Source organism: Pollachius pollachius (assembly GCF_949987615.1).
Source record: "Pollachius pollachius genome assembly, chromosome: 12".
Taxonomy (NCBI): Eukaryota; Metazoa; Chordata; class Actinopteri; order Gadiformes; family Gadidae; genus Pollachius; species Pollachius pollachius.
In genome coordinates, this window is record NC_136945.1 from 6651056 (window position 1) to 6666129 (window position 15074).

The following is a 15074-nucleotide window of genomic DNA, read 5'->3' on the forward strand; positions in this document are numbered from 1 at the left end:
CGTCCCCGCCCGATGCCACAGGTCGGCCGATGTCGACCTCCTGCACATCTCTAGGACCAAGCGCCACACCTGGGGTGACAGGGTGTTTTCAGTCGCCGCCCCCTCTGTTTGAAGTCATTACCAAATCACATCACAAATGTCCCCACACTGTCTTCATTTAAAGAGGCCCTTAAAAATCTTCACTTGCTATTCCTACATTTTTTATTAAATACATATTAGGTTAGTTGTATAACTTTACTGTTTGTTTATCCTACTGTATGTAAAGGGATTTGAGAACTTTAAGAAAGCGCTATATATGTCTGATGTATTATTATTATTATTATCATTATTATTATTATTATTGTTATTATTATTATTATTATTATTATTATCTAGTATCATAACCACTGCAATGCTTAATGCAAGTTTTGTGTGGTTTACATTTTGGATACACTTGAGACTAACTTTGGATAGATGCATGGCACCAGCATAATTATTTTAAAATAAGTAATACATTTGTTGTGATATTATTACATTCTAATTAGGGCAATGAAGACAGATTTTTTTTTTTTAACGAATTAAAACTGGAATCTCCCTTTTGTATAATGATTTATTCCACTGGGAGTCCTTCTGGGAACACATCCTGGCCACAGGGGGGCGCTGCGACTTGTCTTGACTAATATCTGGCTGCTCTTTCTCAGCTGCTTCTCTTTCTAGCCTCTCCGATGCCTACGTCACCACATTTCGCCAATGTGATGAAAAAGCGTGTAATAATCTCCTAGTTGTGCTTTTTTTTTGATATACTGCTAAAAGTCGTAAGTCTTCTACTTTATATTGTTAACGTGTTTTATTCTAAACCTCTCATTTGAACATTTACAAAGCATACATTTCCATGGAATATTCCTGAAGAACGTTTCTGTGTACACTGATGGCAATCAACTATTTGGCATGTTCATGTGGTTCTTGAGATCAAGGTGCTGTCCTTAATATTTATAATGAGTCGATGACGATTTCCACAGCTCCCTGATACAGATGCAACATGAGGAGCGCGCACCTGGTGCTGTGTGTTCTTGCTAGAACATACCTGCTGCTGTGGCTTCTTGGGACCATCGCCGAAGGAGCTCGTCAGGGGCAGGACATCAAATGTGGAGGTATGGATGCCAAACACGCATAGAGAGACGTTAATCTGTTTTTTTAGCCCACCTTTGAATTCTCTTGTGTTGTCTATAGCGTGCCGGGCCCTGGTTGATGAGATGGAGTGGGCTATCTCCAAGGTAGACCCAAAGAAAACCATCCAGACGGGATCATTCAGGATTAACCCTGATGGCAGCCAGTCAATTAGAGAGGTAAGGTTACACCGGTTGATTGCTCTTCTAACGTTACCAAACCTCATATCGTCTCTTGTTAGCTAATGGGGAATGTATTATTATGGCTTGAGCTTGTAGGGGAAAGGTTTGTTTCCTTCAGAGCAGGAAAAGGAATGTAAATGATCAAACAGTTCTTATTACATCTAGCGATCTCGATAACGTGAATCAACAGAACTGGGACGGAATGGAATAACAAACGCCCTTAAAGTTTCACATACATTTTGCATTAAAATTTTCCTCAGATTGATTTACTCATTTCATATATGTTGATATTTTTCTTATTTCTTACCAACAGATCCCTCTGGCCCGCTCAGAAGGACACCTCCTGGATTTGATAGAGGATGTTTGTGAGAGGATGAAGGACTATGGGGAGCATGTGGACCCCAACTCTAGCAGGAAGACCTATATCAGGGTCGCATCAAGAAACGGTGAACCCATGGACCTCTCGGAGGCCAAACTGGATTCTACAGTTACCTCAAGTCTTAAGTTTGCGGTGAGTAGAATGGGTGGTTTTAGACGGGGTAATTGTAATTTCCATACATCTAATAGATAGATAATGTTCTTTATTTATCCCTAAGGGGAAGTTATGGTGTTGAGAACGATGATGATGTCCTAAATGTTAGCTCCTTTGTAACATGGTATGTGTTCTTTGTTATTCCTCAGTGTGAAACGATAGCCGAACAGAATGAAGACGAAATCATTGAATTCTTCTCTACTGAGACAGACAACGTCAAAGACAAGCTTTGCAGCAAGAGAACAGGTTAGTGTGTTGCCTCCCTTTGCCCTACATTAACATGCAAATAAGTATGAATGTTGTCTTGAATTCTATGCTGTTGACTCCATTCTGAGTCATACATGAAATACTACACCTATTGGGATCTGTTCGGACGACGTTCTTGTAATTCATTGTTTCCTTTAGATCTATGTGACCATGCTCTGAAAATGCACCACGATGAACTTTGATGTCTTCCACCTTGGGGGATGTCTCCTTGAGGTATCTCATAAAACTGGTCATAGTGGTGGCTATGGTCACAAGTTTACATCATGGCATAGAAATAATTCCCCAGCAGCATTAATAAACGTAAAATAAAAAATGTAAGTGCCAAACATATTATCAAATCTACCTTTTATAAAAATAAATAACCTGTTAACGATAATCATGTAGTCATTGTGACACATTTGTAGATATTCTAGCTATTGCAAATGATTGTATTCGGACCCAGATTAGAAACACAACCTCTTTGTGCCCTCTTGCTGTATCATTTCTGTAGAACGCATTTATATGTGAACTGTCTGCATTTTGAAAGTGAATATGTGTGAATATTCCCCAGATTTTATACATTTTGTTACCTCAATCAAAATAAATTAGTACCACATCAACTTTAATTTGTCATCTATTCTTTGTAAAGACAAAAATATCTTATTGACATACACGCATTTGAGAATTCTTTATTTCTCTAAAAATGGATCAAAAACGATTCAATATTAAAACATGAATCAAGTATGTATTATGATTTTCACAACATCAAAACCATGAATGGATGAAAAACAATGATAAAGGCAATGCACAGATAACATCTTTAAAGATTAATTACATAAGCATCAATGGAATTAGAGCAATAGTGAATGAATGAATTATTAAGGCATTTCAATCTACCAACCACTTCCACCAATGTAACCAATCTATAAATTAATTTAAAGTTCTGAATGAGTAACTTTGTTAATATCATTTAAATCAAACTGTTCAGTTCATATCCACATCAGCAAACCTTACTCTGTCACCCCTTGAACTACATCAGTCACAGGAGGAACAGATAGCATGGCAATCTTTTCCTCAAGCTTTGGAAGATCCTTGCTATCTTCTTCTTCCGGCTGTACTAGATCTTTTATACTTTCTTTTGGGCAACCTGCATTCTTGTCACATCCCAATGGCAGAGATAAGACAGACGCATGGTTTGTGTCCGTCTCATCTCGTCCACCCTCCTCATTCTCAACTACCCGTCCACCCTCCTCATTCTCAACTAAACTGTCCTCGACTTCGTCATAACATCTATCTTTCTCCTCATCCAAGGTGATCTTCTTATTTGTTGTCTGCTGTACCTTCACGAGTTCTGGGTTGTTGTCCATGTCCTCCTTCTCCTCAACCTGCTCAGCACTGTTTACAGCAGTTTCCTCCAAATCGTGTCTGTTTATGTGGCTGCAGGACAATGTGTCTTCATCCTGGAGACCTGCCTCCTGGTGTTCATCTTGTTGCATAAGTCCTACTGTCGCATCCTCCAACGGTTCCTCCTCCAGCTCTTCCAGTAGCGTTGTTCCATCAAGGACGAGCTCCTCTTCTGTATCGCTACTATCGTGATCAGTGGAAGACACTGTTGCTTTCCCAATTCCCTCAGTGTTAGGAAACATGGAAACTATGTCCTCAGATTCTATATCCCCCTCATCATCTATAGAAGCCAAGTGTTTGATTGCGTTCTGGGGGTCCCACAGCTCACTCACCTCTTCGTCTTCATTCTCAGAGTCAGGTGCTGTGTGTTTTCTAATGCGGTTCACTGCATCCCTCAGGGACCTGGGATATTGGGACTCCTCTCTGTCTTTAATGGTATTTGGAAGCTCCAGTGGAACAGTGTCCTCTTCTACTGGATGAGGGGGGAAACCATGAGAGCATTCCAAGGGTGCAGAGGACAGAAATAGTAGGGGTGTGTGCGATTCCAAACAACCAGAGGGGGAGGTTTCTGAAATGCAAGATAGAAAGGGTTCAGAGTGAAGGGCTTTGTTTTCTGAAACAGATGGGGAAGTCAAGTCAGTTTGCAGAGCTGGCTCACTGTTAAAGTCAGAAACATCTGACAGAAATGTAGATTCATCCAGAGAGGGCATCATTTCAGAAACCAAAGGAGAACATTGGAGGTCAACGGTGTTTTTTATGACTATTGATGGGTCGAGGCAATGAATGACAGATTGAGGGCACGCATCATCTCCTGTTCCCTCTGTTTCTCCGTTGCTCTGTTCCTGGCTGCATGATTCAAAGAGGGGCTCAGTTGTGATTGTGAGTTTCTGCAGACCGTTGACCTCTGTTAGTGACTCAAAGTCAGTGGTGTTATCTTCAGAACTGGCAGTCTGTTCCTCCAGCTCTGTAACTTCCTTGTTATTTTCTTTTGCCGGCTGCACTAGATCTTTGATACTGTATTTTGGGCATTCTGCAATCTCGTCGCAGAACCCTGGTTCTTCTGTATCGTCTTCAAAGAGGCGCTCATTAGTGTTATCAGCGATGTCATTATTTGTAAGCTGCAAACTGTTATCCAACTCGTGTACCTTTTCACATGCCTCAATAACAGAAGATGAATATTCCGGGTGAACCGATGAATCAAGACAATGGAGATTCAGGAAAGGGTGTTCAGGCGTGGACGTGATGGGCAACGGAAATAGAATGTATTCACAGGGAGGAGATACATCAGTGGATGTCGATGAACAAGGTCTCTGTGGAGTATGGGTTGAGGTTTCTGGATTTTCTGAGGCATCATTTATGAACAATGAAGGAGGAACTGTTTCTGTGGCTGACTCACGGGAAAGAGAATTATGCTGGATGTGACATGGGAAATCAGGAGGAGACTCTGGTTGTAAATCGGAGGGGTCAGTTGGAGGTGAAGAACAAGCATTGTTTTCATTGGGTAGATTGTTTTCCTCTGTGCTCTCTTCCTGACCGTCTGTTTGAAATACTTGTTCATGTAACACACTGCTTCCCAGAGGTTCTACATCTTGAGATTCCCGATCTTCTATGACGTCCTCTTTTGAATAAGGGCAGTCTGATATTTCTGGTTTTCCATCCCGCAGGATTTCAGGATCTTCATTATGTTCTGTGTCTAATACATCTTGGGGGATATTTATATCTTGCACAAACTCACTCTCACTCTCATCTGCGTGGTCATCAGGTAACTGTGTCACCATCTCTTTTTGTTTCCCTTCGGTAAGGCACAAAACATCCGTTATGTTGCAAGCTAGTGGGGATGTTTCCTGTTCATTTTGTTGTTCATTCTCACTACACAGGTCAGGAACTGTTACAGTCTCCTCACATGTGAGCTCGGTGTTGCTGTCAAGCAAAGGGATTCCCAGGATCCTTTCAGCACGCGCCGTCAATGTCTCCTTTTCAGGAGGGGAAATCTGAGGCAGGCAGGGGAGACAGAGGTCACTTGCTTTTTCAGGCTGCAGTTCCTCTGCCTTCAAGAAATCTTCATGTGATAGATCTGTTGGTTCTCCTTCCTCTCGGTCAGTCTGAGGTTCAGGTTCATCAGGTGCAGGGAAGGGGTTAACCTGGGTTTGGATAGCTTCAACAAGGCCTGTGTCTACATTAGGAGGATTGTATGGAGGGTGGAATAAATAATTAACATGTTCCTTCTTAGGAGAGGGAATCAACTCCATTCTGACTAGTACACTGGTAGTGTCGATTACCAGTTGACCTCCGCAGCTCTCTGCCTTTTCATCTTCCTTTATCTCAAATCGCCTAACCTCAATGTCAACAGGACGGCCACACATGTCTGTACTCTTGCTTGTTGGACTGTTGTTGACCAGAGCTCTACATCGGAGGGAACTATTCCTGTCCATTCTGGCTGTGTATCCAGGCTCCCTCCACAGTGGGAATCTGAGTGGTGATGTCTGTCCTACCTGTGGTCCAACTACAGGATTTACATCACCTACACCATCTTTTTCTGTGGTTGATTGTAAATGCGTCTGATTTGCTAAACTACAACCTGTTTGTGACTCTATTTTGTGTCCTGCAGCTTCCTGGCTCTCCACCAAACCATTCCTTCTGGGAATAGTATGTTCGACTGGGATCTTTGACAGATTTTCTACACTAAAGTCCACCTCATCTGCAAGTTTAGTCATTCTGTGGATGATGTCATTGTCATCCATTAAACCCTTAGTAATCCCCCCTAATTCCGAGCTTTCACTGTTAGATTTTCTGGTACAATGTGGCACAGCTTTGGTTTCTACATTTTCTCTCAATGTCTCTGATTTAGTTTCACACATTCGCGAGACCAAGCAAAATATGGTTGCTCCACCTGTCCTCTGGTTTAATCTAAATTTCCGTCCTTCAATTACATTTGAACTTCTACCCTCTGTTGGCTTTGATTCCTGGACCTCACGTGGAGATGAGTGACTGACGGGTTGAACCTGACTGGGCTGTGAATAAATCGGTTGATTCTGCCATAAAGTATTAGTCGCTTGAATTCGATCCTCGTAAGAATTAGAGTCCAGGGCAGATCTTTGTTTCTGGGACTCTTTAGTGTCCTTCTCCTTATTTCCTCCTCTTATGTCTTGCAAATCGCTAGACATGTTTTGATTGGGTTGTGTTGACTTTAAGTAGGATGTGTTTCTTTTAGCTTGCTGGTCTGTACCAAATGTGTTGTGGTACTGCATAGCAGGTGAGCTGTTATGTCGGCCATCATATGCAGGCGGGCCTATGTAGCCAGGGGGTTGGCTAAACCTCATTCTCTGGTACTTGTTCCTTTCCATGGTGCTTTCAGGAGGACATACCGGTAAGGGGTTGTTCGTCATTGTCTTCGGGTGACCTCCGACCCCCATCGGGCCTCGGGGACATGAATACGACTCTGACCTCTGCAGCGCTGCCACGTGAGGGTCCGGTGCATGCCTGTTGACCCTCCCCAGGGTCCTACTGGTCTCAGGGGCTTCCTGGAAGGCACCCTTCATCTCGGCACCCATACGTCGCCTCCTAGGAAGGGAGTGGCTGTACCGGGCTGCCCATGCCTGCAACTCCCGGTAGCTGCTGTCACTCAGACTGCTACTGCTGCTGCCGGGCTCCCACCTCCTCTGCCACCCTTCGTTTGGATTCCCTAACTCATATTCTCTCTCTGGTGCCCCTCTGTATCCTCCTGCTGTCCGTTCCCTTCCTCTCGTCTCTTGAGGCTGAGGGCGGTCTTTGTTTGGGTTGTCGAGCCCGAAAGGGAAGTGGGAGACGGTGGGGGCGGCCAGGTCTGGGTTGGTCCAGTTGGTGTAGTCGTGCAGGATGCCTCCTGTCCTGGATCCTGGTACAGTCCAGCAGTTGGGCTCTCGCTGGTCACAGAGAGGCAAAGGGAGATACGTGGCCTTATGTCTGTCATGGTACCTAATGAGTGGGAGAGCAGGGGTATAATTCACTCCATAAGCAGTATGAATTCAGTATGATGGTACAATTTTCAATTAAAATAATTTCACTACTTGAAATGGATGAAAACCATAATGCTAAAAAACATAATACAATTAGTGATAAAAAAAAAATTCTAACACTGTTATTGAGTTTCTAAATGTTTTCTTTTTTAAACAAAACTGGACTTACATGTGTGTACAGTTTGGTCCAGGTACTGTACAATATTTGGCATAAACAGGTGACTGCCCCTGACTCTCAGCCCAGTAGGCCATCATTGGGTCTCGTTCCACAACTTTTCTCTACAACATACGACACAAAAAAAAACCGTTCAACTTTAAAGATTGATAAGGAAATGTGAAAGGTCAAAGGAAAGTGCTGGACTTTAATATCCAAGAAGATAAAATAACACTTTTTCGATCCCTCCAGGAATTGTAGCTATCAATATAAATCAATCGTTCCTTGCTGACCTGCCCCTTTGATGTATCTGTGATAAATAGCATAAACAAAAAGAAAGCTGTAAGGTGAAAAAAGAAAAGGTACGTACAGTATGGAGAAGTCGGAATGCTTTCCCCAGGTAGGCGTCCTTGCTGCTCTGTTGATGCCCAAATTGCCCAGCTTGTTTTAAGAGGGACAGTGTTTTTCAGTTCCCCACCCTCTCCTCTGGCAGCGATCCCATCCACTCCCCCTTCAGGACCTCCCTCCTCCCACCGGGGGCCAACAGCTCAGGATGAAGCACACAACGTTTTAGTTCATTACAGTTCTTTAAAAGACGTGCTCTTCAGTCCTTTCATAATTCTCCGAATTCACAAATGCTGTTTGGTCGTATTATGAGACTGAATAATCTGCCTCAGTGTTTATCTGAAATGCAGTCTGTGTCCCAGTTATATTTAGTTGTATTATTTTGACACAGTTACAAAATAAATCTCTCCTTGCTACTCTAATCTCTCTTTACTAATGGAATGCTGAAATGGCTTTAGGAAGCCAATTGTTGCAGGTGACAGGGGTTTCATTACATGTAGTAACATGTACGAAATTCATCCATTCAGTAAAGCTGGTTCGTTTTTACAGTGCAAGACAAAATAACATTTGACATTAGGAACGGTTTGACTTATTCAGGGTGTTTTAATATAAATGAATAACATTTGAAATCAAGAACAAGATAAAGGAATATAATTGACGGAAGTTGTTGACTTGTTAACTTCTTTAGAGAGTGTGGAGCCTCCCTGCTATTAAAAGCTTCCATCTGACATACAGTACAAACATGGACAGCTCAACCCGTGTATCACTGTCTCACCCTTCTAATCTGGGGACCTGCAGGGAAACAGACTGTGAATGTAGATAGGGATCTGTGGTATCGTTGGGTGAATTGTAGTAAATGGGCAGATGGGCGGGTGGAGGGTTTGCAACTCTTTCTTTGAAACTCTCCAGCGGAACAAACAGGCTTTCCTTTCCTGAACAGAATCGCTGTACATCAGCAGGCCCCGGGATGAGAGCCTGGTGGTTTATTGGGGGGGGGAGCAATCTGTTGATGTTGACAAAACTGTTGTTGGTGAGCAGACCTCTAGCTATGATATCATCGTATTGAATTGTACCCATGAGCTGTTAACTGTTGTAATAATTGATAACCTGATATACTGCGTTACCTTTTGCATGGCTGTTATAACTGATAAATGCTATTTGAGTTTCAGGTATTTATATTTGAATAAATGTTGTTATATTCTTTAGTTTTATAGTATAGAAATACATTTTCTAATAATTTTTTAATCCACAGAAATACAATCAATATAACAAAGCATACACGTACAACTGAGCACAGATATGTCAAATAAACCTTTTCATTTATTTCACTTAGTGTTTACAGTACACAAGCAAACATGTCAACTCTCTTCCCAACACATTGGATTGAAATATATATGTTGATGCCCACCCAACAGATTTCTCCAAAAGGCATTGTCAATATTGGAATGCCTCCCGTTTTGGACTTTAAACGACAAATGATTCACTCAATTTACATTTATTCTGTTATCCGAAGAACTGGAAACTCTGAATAACATGAAGTCATTAAAAATAAATATTTTTTTTATCATACAGGAGACCGCAGTAGTACACCCAGAACAAAAACACATCCAGCCTCATGTGCAAACTGCAAACAGTTAAAGGTAGCAACTGGAAGGGGACAGAAAGGCACAAAAACAATCTATTTTAGTCAAGAAGCACTTAATGAAAAAGTGCAGCTTGCTGTCGAAAGGGCATATCTAAAGAAAATGCCACAATTCGGCAACTTTAGTTTAAAATATACTGCTTTTGAGTGTGTAGTCCAAACAAACAAATGACATACTGACAAGAATATCACATAGCATGGAGTGAAAGCATATTAACAGGACAAATAGGACGTTGTGACATGATTTGTCATTAAATTATTGTTCCACCCATAGACACAATCACATTCATTTAACCTTTATACCAATGAATGTCCATTGTAGCGAATCAATGAAGAGATTCATTGTGTAATTAAGAGAAGTACTTCATAGTTGTCGGGTTAAGGACCAGTCCAGGGCACAGCCCTAGTTATCTGTGTGCAGGCTTCTCAAAAACAAGACAGTGATTAGACATTTGAGGGTGTCGCCAAAGTCTACCTCAAATTGTCTTCAAAAGCATTAGGATTGATTTTGAAGTAGGAAAAATCAAGCAAAGAAAGTCTGATGGATGTCTTGTTTTCTGGTGGGTAATACAGGCAGTGTAACCGGGTAAAAGAGACAGAACCAGGTGGACTCACAAATGCACACCAACCAATCACATAGAAAGCTAAATGCAGGAGGAGGAATGCCCCATTAAAACTTGGTTCCGAAAAGAATAAGTATTAGAACGATGACAATGACGAAGAGGACCAAAATGACCAGCATCTTCCTGTTCTTTTTCTGATATTGTTCAGCCTGCAGGGAAAAGAAGATGAACGGGTTATTCAATTTGGTTACATTTCAGGAACTTGGCAAGTCTCGTGCTAACAATAATAAACATCATTCTTATCAAAGACATCTTTTTACATCTACGTTCAACAAGGTCTTTACCTTTTGTAACTGTTTTAATCCGTCTTCTGTTTTTACACACGCCTGCTCCACGTTGAAGTCAATTCTGTCCAGCACCGTTCCCTTTGGGTGGAATAAGAGGACATACTGTTATGATCATATAATGATCATCATATCCATCGATGAAAATATCAAGGTTCTTTTCACACCTGTTCCACCACCATTCCGGCCAAATCTCTAAAGATCTCATTGAGGTCTGAGATGGACTGGACGACTTGTCTGATCTCCCTCTCGCGCTCCTCCACCATAACAGAGTTCTCTTCCACCAGCACCAGCTGATCGTCTGTGAAACCCTGCAAGCAGAAGGGGTTTCAGTCAAATCCTTTCAAAGTTTCTGGTTAAGAAGAAACGTTGGTTGGTAATGTATAACAAATTATGCCAGCACCTGTTCAGGCCCAGAGTTTGTACATGAAGTTGTACTTTCATCTAACCAAATATTAACAAAATATTTTTAGATATTTGATGCATGCAATAATTAAATTAGTTAATTGTTTATATATTGGGTCCTTATAGGTCCTATAGGATTTGTATTGATTAAATAGTCCAATTATCTTTCAAAGAAGGACAATGGCTTGGACCCAAAAGTAAAACCGAAGGCCATGCCACCTAGAGGGCAAGGCAATTCTCTCAATATGTGGAAGCAAATTGACCACCAATACTATGTCCTTGTGCTTTTAGAAAGCCAATTAATTGTCAGAAATTCAAGAAAATGTCAAGAAATTCATTCAGAAAGGCTTGACTCAATGCGTGTGTGTCCACAGTTTGAAAAGCCTCTTACCCTGTCAAAGAGAGCCAACTCTGTATCCTCCTCCAATAGAGGACCAGAGTCGAAAAAGTGCTTCGACCTCTCTTCTCGGTTCTTCATACCTGGAAAACAGAATAACAATTTGCCATTCTGCATAGAAGGACACATTACAATGGATATAAAATGCACAATCCTGAGAGCGAAAAAAAGAGAGGGCAGATTAGGAAAGGCATTTAAAAAGGGACCCTATTTTACCATGAGGTGTGAGCCATACAAGCCATTTCAAATCTACCCTGCCCATGTGAGGGTGTCCACCCAGATGTATGATGAATACCATTTTTTACCAGTTGTCTTCAGTCCACTATGTAGGTTGATACATACATCTGGGTGGATACTCTCACTTGGGATGTCTCTAATTCATAGTCATACCTGGTGGTAAGATAGCGGCCCTTTAAATATAAACAAAATAATATTGACAAGTCTCAAGGAATGGAACAACTTAATATATCGGTCTCTTATTTTTGATTAGGTGCAACTGAAGTATCCCCTAGTGCAGTGTTTCCCAAACTTTTTTTCTGGGGACCCATTTTTTTAAAATTACAAACCATCGCGACCCAATTCACAATAGGCCTTGTCTATAAAATAGTGCGAAGAACAAATTTGTGCATAAATGAAAATCCTTAAACCAGCCATTTCGAAGAGATAAATCACAACTTTGTTTTATGCACTATTTATTGAAAACATAATACACACATTAAATACTCTGCCCTAAATGAGACCAATAAATGCATGTAGGCGGAGTTCACATCTCCTTGTTTTGGCTATCTCATTGTTAGGGTTAGGGTTAGGGTTAGGGTTAGGGTTATCTCATTATTTCCTCTCACAATGTACATTAGCCTTTCAACTAGATTCAATGTCATAAGTAAAATTACCAGAACAATACAAACATTCAGTACTATCAAAAACATGCTTCTTGTTGAAAGTTTTATAAATGCTAATGTGTTTTTGTTTTCTTTTGTTCAATTTATATGGCGACCCAATTCAAATCTCCCGACGCCCACATGTGGGTCTTTGGGAAGGACTGCCCCAGTTGTTCCGGTGGCTCTTACGTTTCAGGTAGCTGGACTGTGTGTGTCTGAAGCCGGTGGACAGCTCCTGCAGGCTCTGGGCCAGGGAGGAGACCACGTTCCTCAGCAGCCTCTCCTCCTGCTCTGTGCAGTGGCCACAGCGGGCCTGCATCCCTCTCACATACCTCTGGCACCGGTGGAACATCTACAACAACACATACCCCAAATCAGGTCGGACTGATCCAGAAAAAACTCTCCCAAGACAAACCACAAATGGTTACTTACGTATAGACTCAATTAGGTCTACCTCAACAATGTTTAAGTTTCCACTGCTCATATTGTGTACAAAGATATTTTTGGGGGATATTTTTGTTCATATTTTTATACTATTCCATCTCTTCATCCCGATTACTATTCAGTGCTCTCTATTGTGCCATTTCTAGGATGAAGTAATACAGAATTAGTACATTGCATCTCGTGCTGTATTCCTGAAACAGGGCCTACCTGTGTGATCTCCTGTGTGGTGATTTCTATGGCGTGCTCCTCCTCCGTGCTGTCGTCCAGCGTGGGGCGGTTCATGTGCTTGTCGTGGAGGAGCGCAAGATCCTTCATCTTCTGCCGAACCCGTGTGATTTCATATTGAATCTGAAGAAGGGAATACAAAATGATGCTGCCATGCACTCTGTCAACGGGGGGGCTGCCTTCGTCAAATTCAACCGAAAACACGCTTTACTTTGTTTCTCCCAAATAGATAGAGGTCTGGAGTTTGAGTTCAGATTATCTTCAAGTTTACATGCCTAAATATGTACAGAGGGAGGGGAAGCTCTCTCACTTGCACACACACAAACGCACGCAAACACACTTCATTAGCTTTGAAAATACAGAAATGCTACTTAATCTTGATTCTACAAAGTCAACATTCCCAGTCCTTACTTCGTCTACTCCATCTACCCATTTGGGGGGCAGCTTTTTGGTGACTCCAATGGCAGCTTCAGGATCCAGACTGATTCCAGACACCAGCGCCATGCGGTCGTCAGCCAACTTCAAAACAAGCAGCACGAGATATAAAGTAAATACATTTCATACAAGGACAAAGAGGTGCTGATGTGGAGCTTATTTAGTCTGAGAAAGAAACTGAGAAAGTCTGAGAAATGATTTGCACTAAGTGTGAAGAGTAGTACCTCGTCCAGCTCCTAATGTGATTTGCAGATACAGAACCGTCCGATCCGAGAGCAAGGAGGAAATATAGACCAAAGTAATGGAAAAGAGTGAGCCCCAAAGAGTAAGCAGTGATTGACTTTGCAGTATTTTTGCATGCACACACATCAATAACATAATATTTCATAGGGTATTCTACTGATTCGATTCTACTTAAAAGAAAAGGCAGGCTAGGTTACACTTTGAATAATAAGTAAAGCATCATGGTTGAATTATGTAACCTACGTCCTATTAAATTCATAGAAAGGATGTTGGCTATGACATTTAACAATTCGCAAGATTAGTTTACACTACTTATAGGCCAAACTGTACTATTGACACAACCGGTTAAGGACACAAAAGGATAGTGGATTTAACCAAAACAGCCTAGCTGATGCTTAATAAAATCAAGGACGTTGACAACATGACCCACCCCCAACACACGCCACATCACTTCATGTTGACACGTGAGGTTATGTTATGGGAGCTAAGGGGGCTCTTCCCCTGACCCTACCCACTACAATCACAATTAGTCCTACGCCCGTTGGATGACTACATTACAAAAGATCAATTATGTAGTACATTACAACCTGAAGCTAACTAAATCAACGTATTCCCACAGACTGGCTAGATAAAATCACACACACAAAGATGACAAAACGATTCAGACAACTCACCGCAGCATTGCTACGTGTACTTAGAGTACGACGGGGATCGTATGTACTCACTTGCTCAGCCAATATCTGCCGGTTTTGGATTGCATTGTTCCGCATTAACAAGAAGGCATCGGTCAGACGCCGAGTGGCCATGACTATAATGCTTTTTTGATATAAATCAAATTACACAATGCAAGAATTCATGAGTCCTATCAACTTAGAACCCGTAGCAGACCACCCGATGCTGTGTGGATGACGGACCGTATTAATATTAGTGAAGCTAGCTTTAGCCTGCGCGAACGACACGCAAACCCGCGGAATGCACCCTCAGAAATGGACTGAGAAGATAATTACAGTGTAAACGTGTGATCAATAACCTAGAACTACAATATCAACTACACCAATAGGTGTTTTTTAAATTTCAGTCTTGAACGTTAGCTCCATAACGTTATTCGTTTTTTCTGGGTAAGCTACTGACACTGGACAACGTAAACACCTGCGTAACGTAACGTAGCGTGACGTAACGCGTCGGGTTCTCTGACCGCGGGACGCTTTGCGCCGCGCACCGAGTCGGAGGGTGAATCGCTTTATCAATGGGAAGATGCTGAGGCGTAGCCTATACATACACACAGACATTGTAAAACGTTTTTTATAAAAATATATATATATATTTAGGCATATAGCATGCATATGCCTTAATAAAGAGATGTGATCACTTAGCAGAAACTAAGGTCTTATGTTAAAGATTACAGCTTAGTGGATTTTTAACTGCAGTTTTCTTGGTTCAAACGTCTGTAACCGTTTTACGGCTAATTGTAAAATGCTTGTAAATAAATGT

General features: G+C 41.6%; 2 protein-coding genes across 4 annotated transcripts; one reads left to right on the plus strand and one right to left on the minus strand.

The window, feature by feature from the left end:
- The first annotated feature begins 686 nt into the window (after positions 1 to 686).
- On the plus strand, positions 687 to 2702 carry cnpy2 (canopy FGF signaling regulator 2). The gene is made up of 6 exons (XM_079747419.1): positions 687 to 794; positions 999 to 1130; positions 1210 to 1325; positions 1642 to 1839; positions 2010 to 2106; positions 2266 to 2702. Exons 2-6 carry the CDS (start codon positions 1019 to 1021, stop codon positions 2307 to 2309), a joined length of 567 nt encoding a protein of 188 aa, XP_079603545.1. The 5' UTR covers positions 687 to 794; positions 999 to 1018; the 3' UTR covers positions 2310 to 2702.
- A 6626-nt stretch (positions 2703 to 9328) lies between these two features.
- Positions 9329 to 14730, minus strand: stx16 (syntaxin 16). 3 transcript variants are annotated; one of them, XM_079747825.1, is made up of 8 exons: positions 14309 to 14730; positions 13317 to 13424; positions 12888 to 13028; positions 12426 to 12588; positions 11350 to 11438; positions 10721 to 10864; positions 10554 to 10634; positions 9329 to 10418 (listed from the first exon to the last, which is right to left on the minus strand). In XM_079747825.1, the coding sequence occupies exons 1-8, from the start codon at positions 14387 to 14389 to the stop codon at positions 10317 to 10319; spliced, it is 909 nt and encodes a 302-aa protein (XP_079603951.1). In that variant the 5' UTR covers positions 14390 to 14730; the 3' UTR covers positions 9329 to 10316. The 3 variants fall into 3 exon arrangements, with proteins under 3 accessions (XP_079603951.1, XP_079603950.1, XP_079603952.1); XM_079747824.1 differs by having other exon boundaries at positions 14258 to 14730; XM_079747826.1 differs by lacking the exon at positions 14309 to 14730 and adding an exon at positions 13565 to 14168.
- Positions 14731 to 15074: the final 344 nt, after the last annotated feature.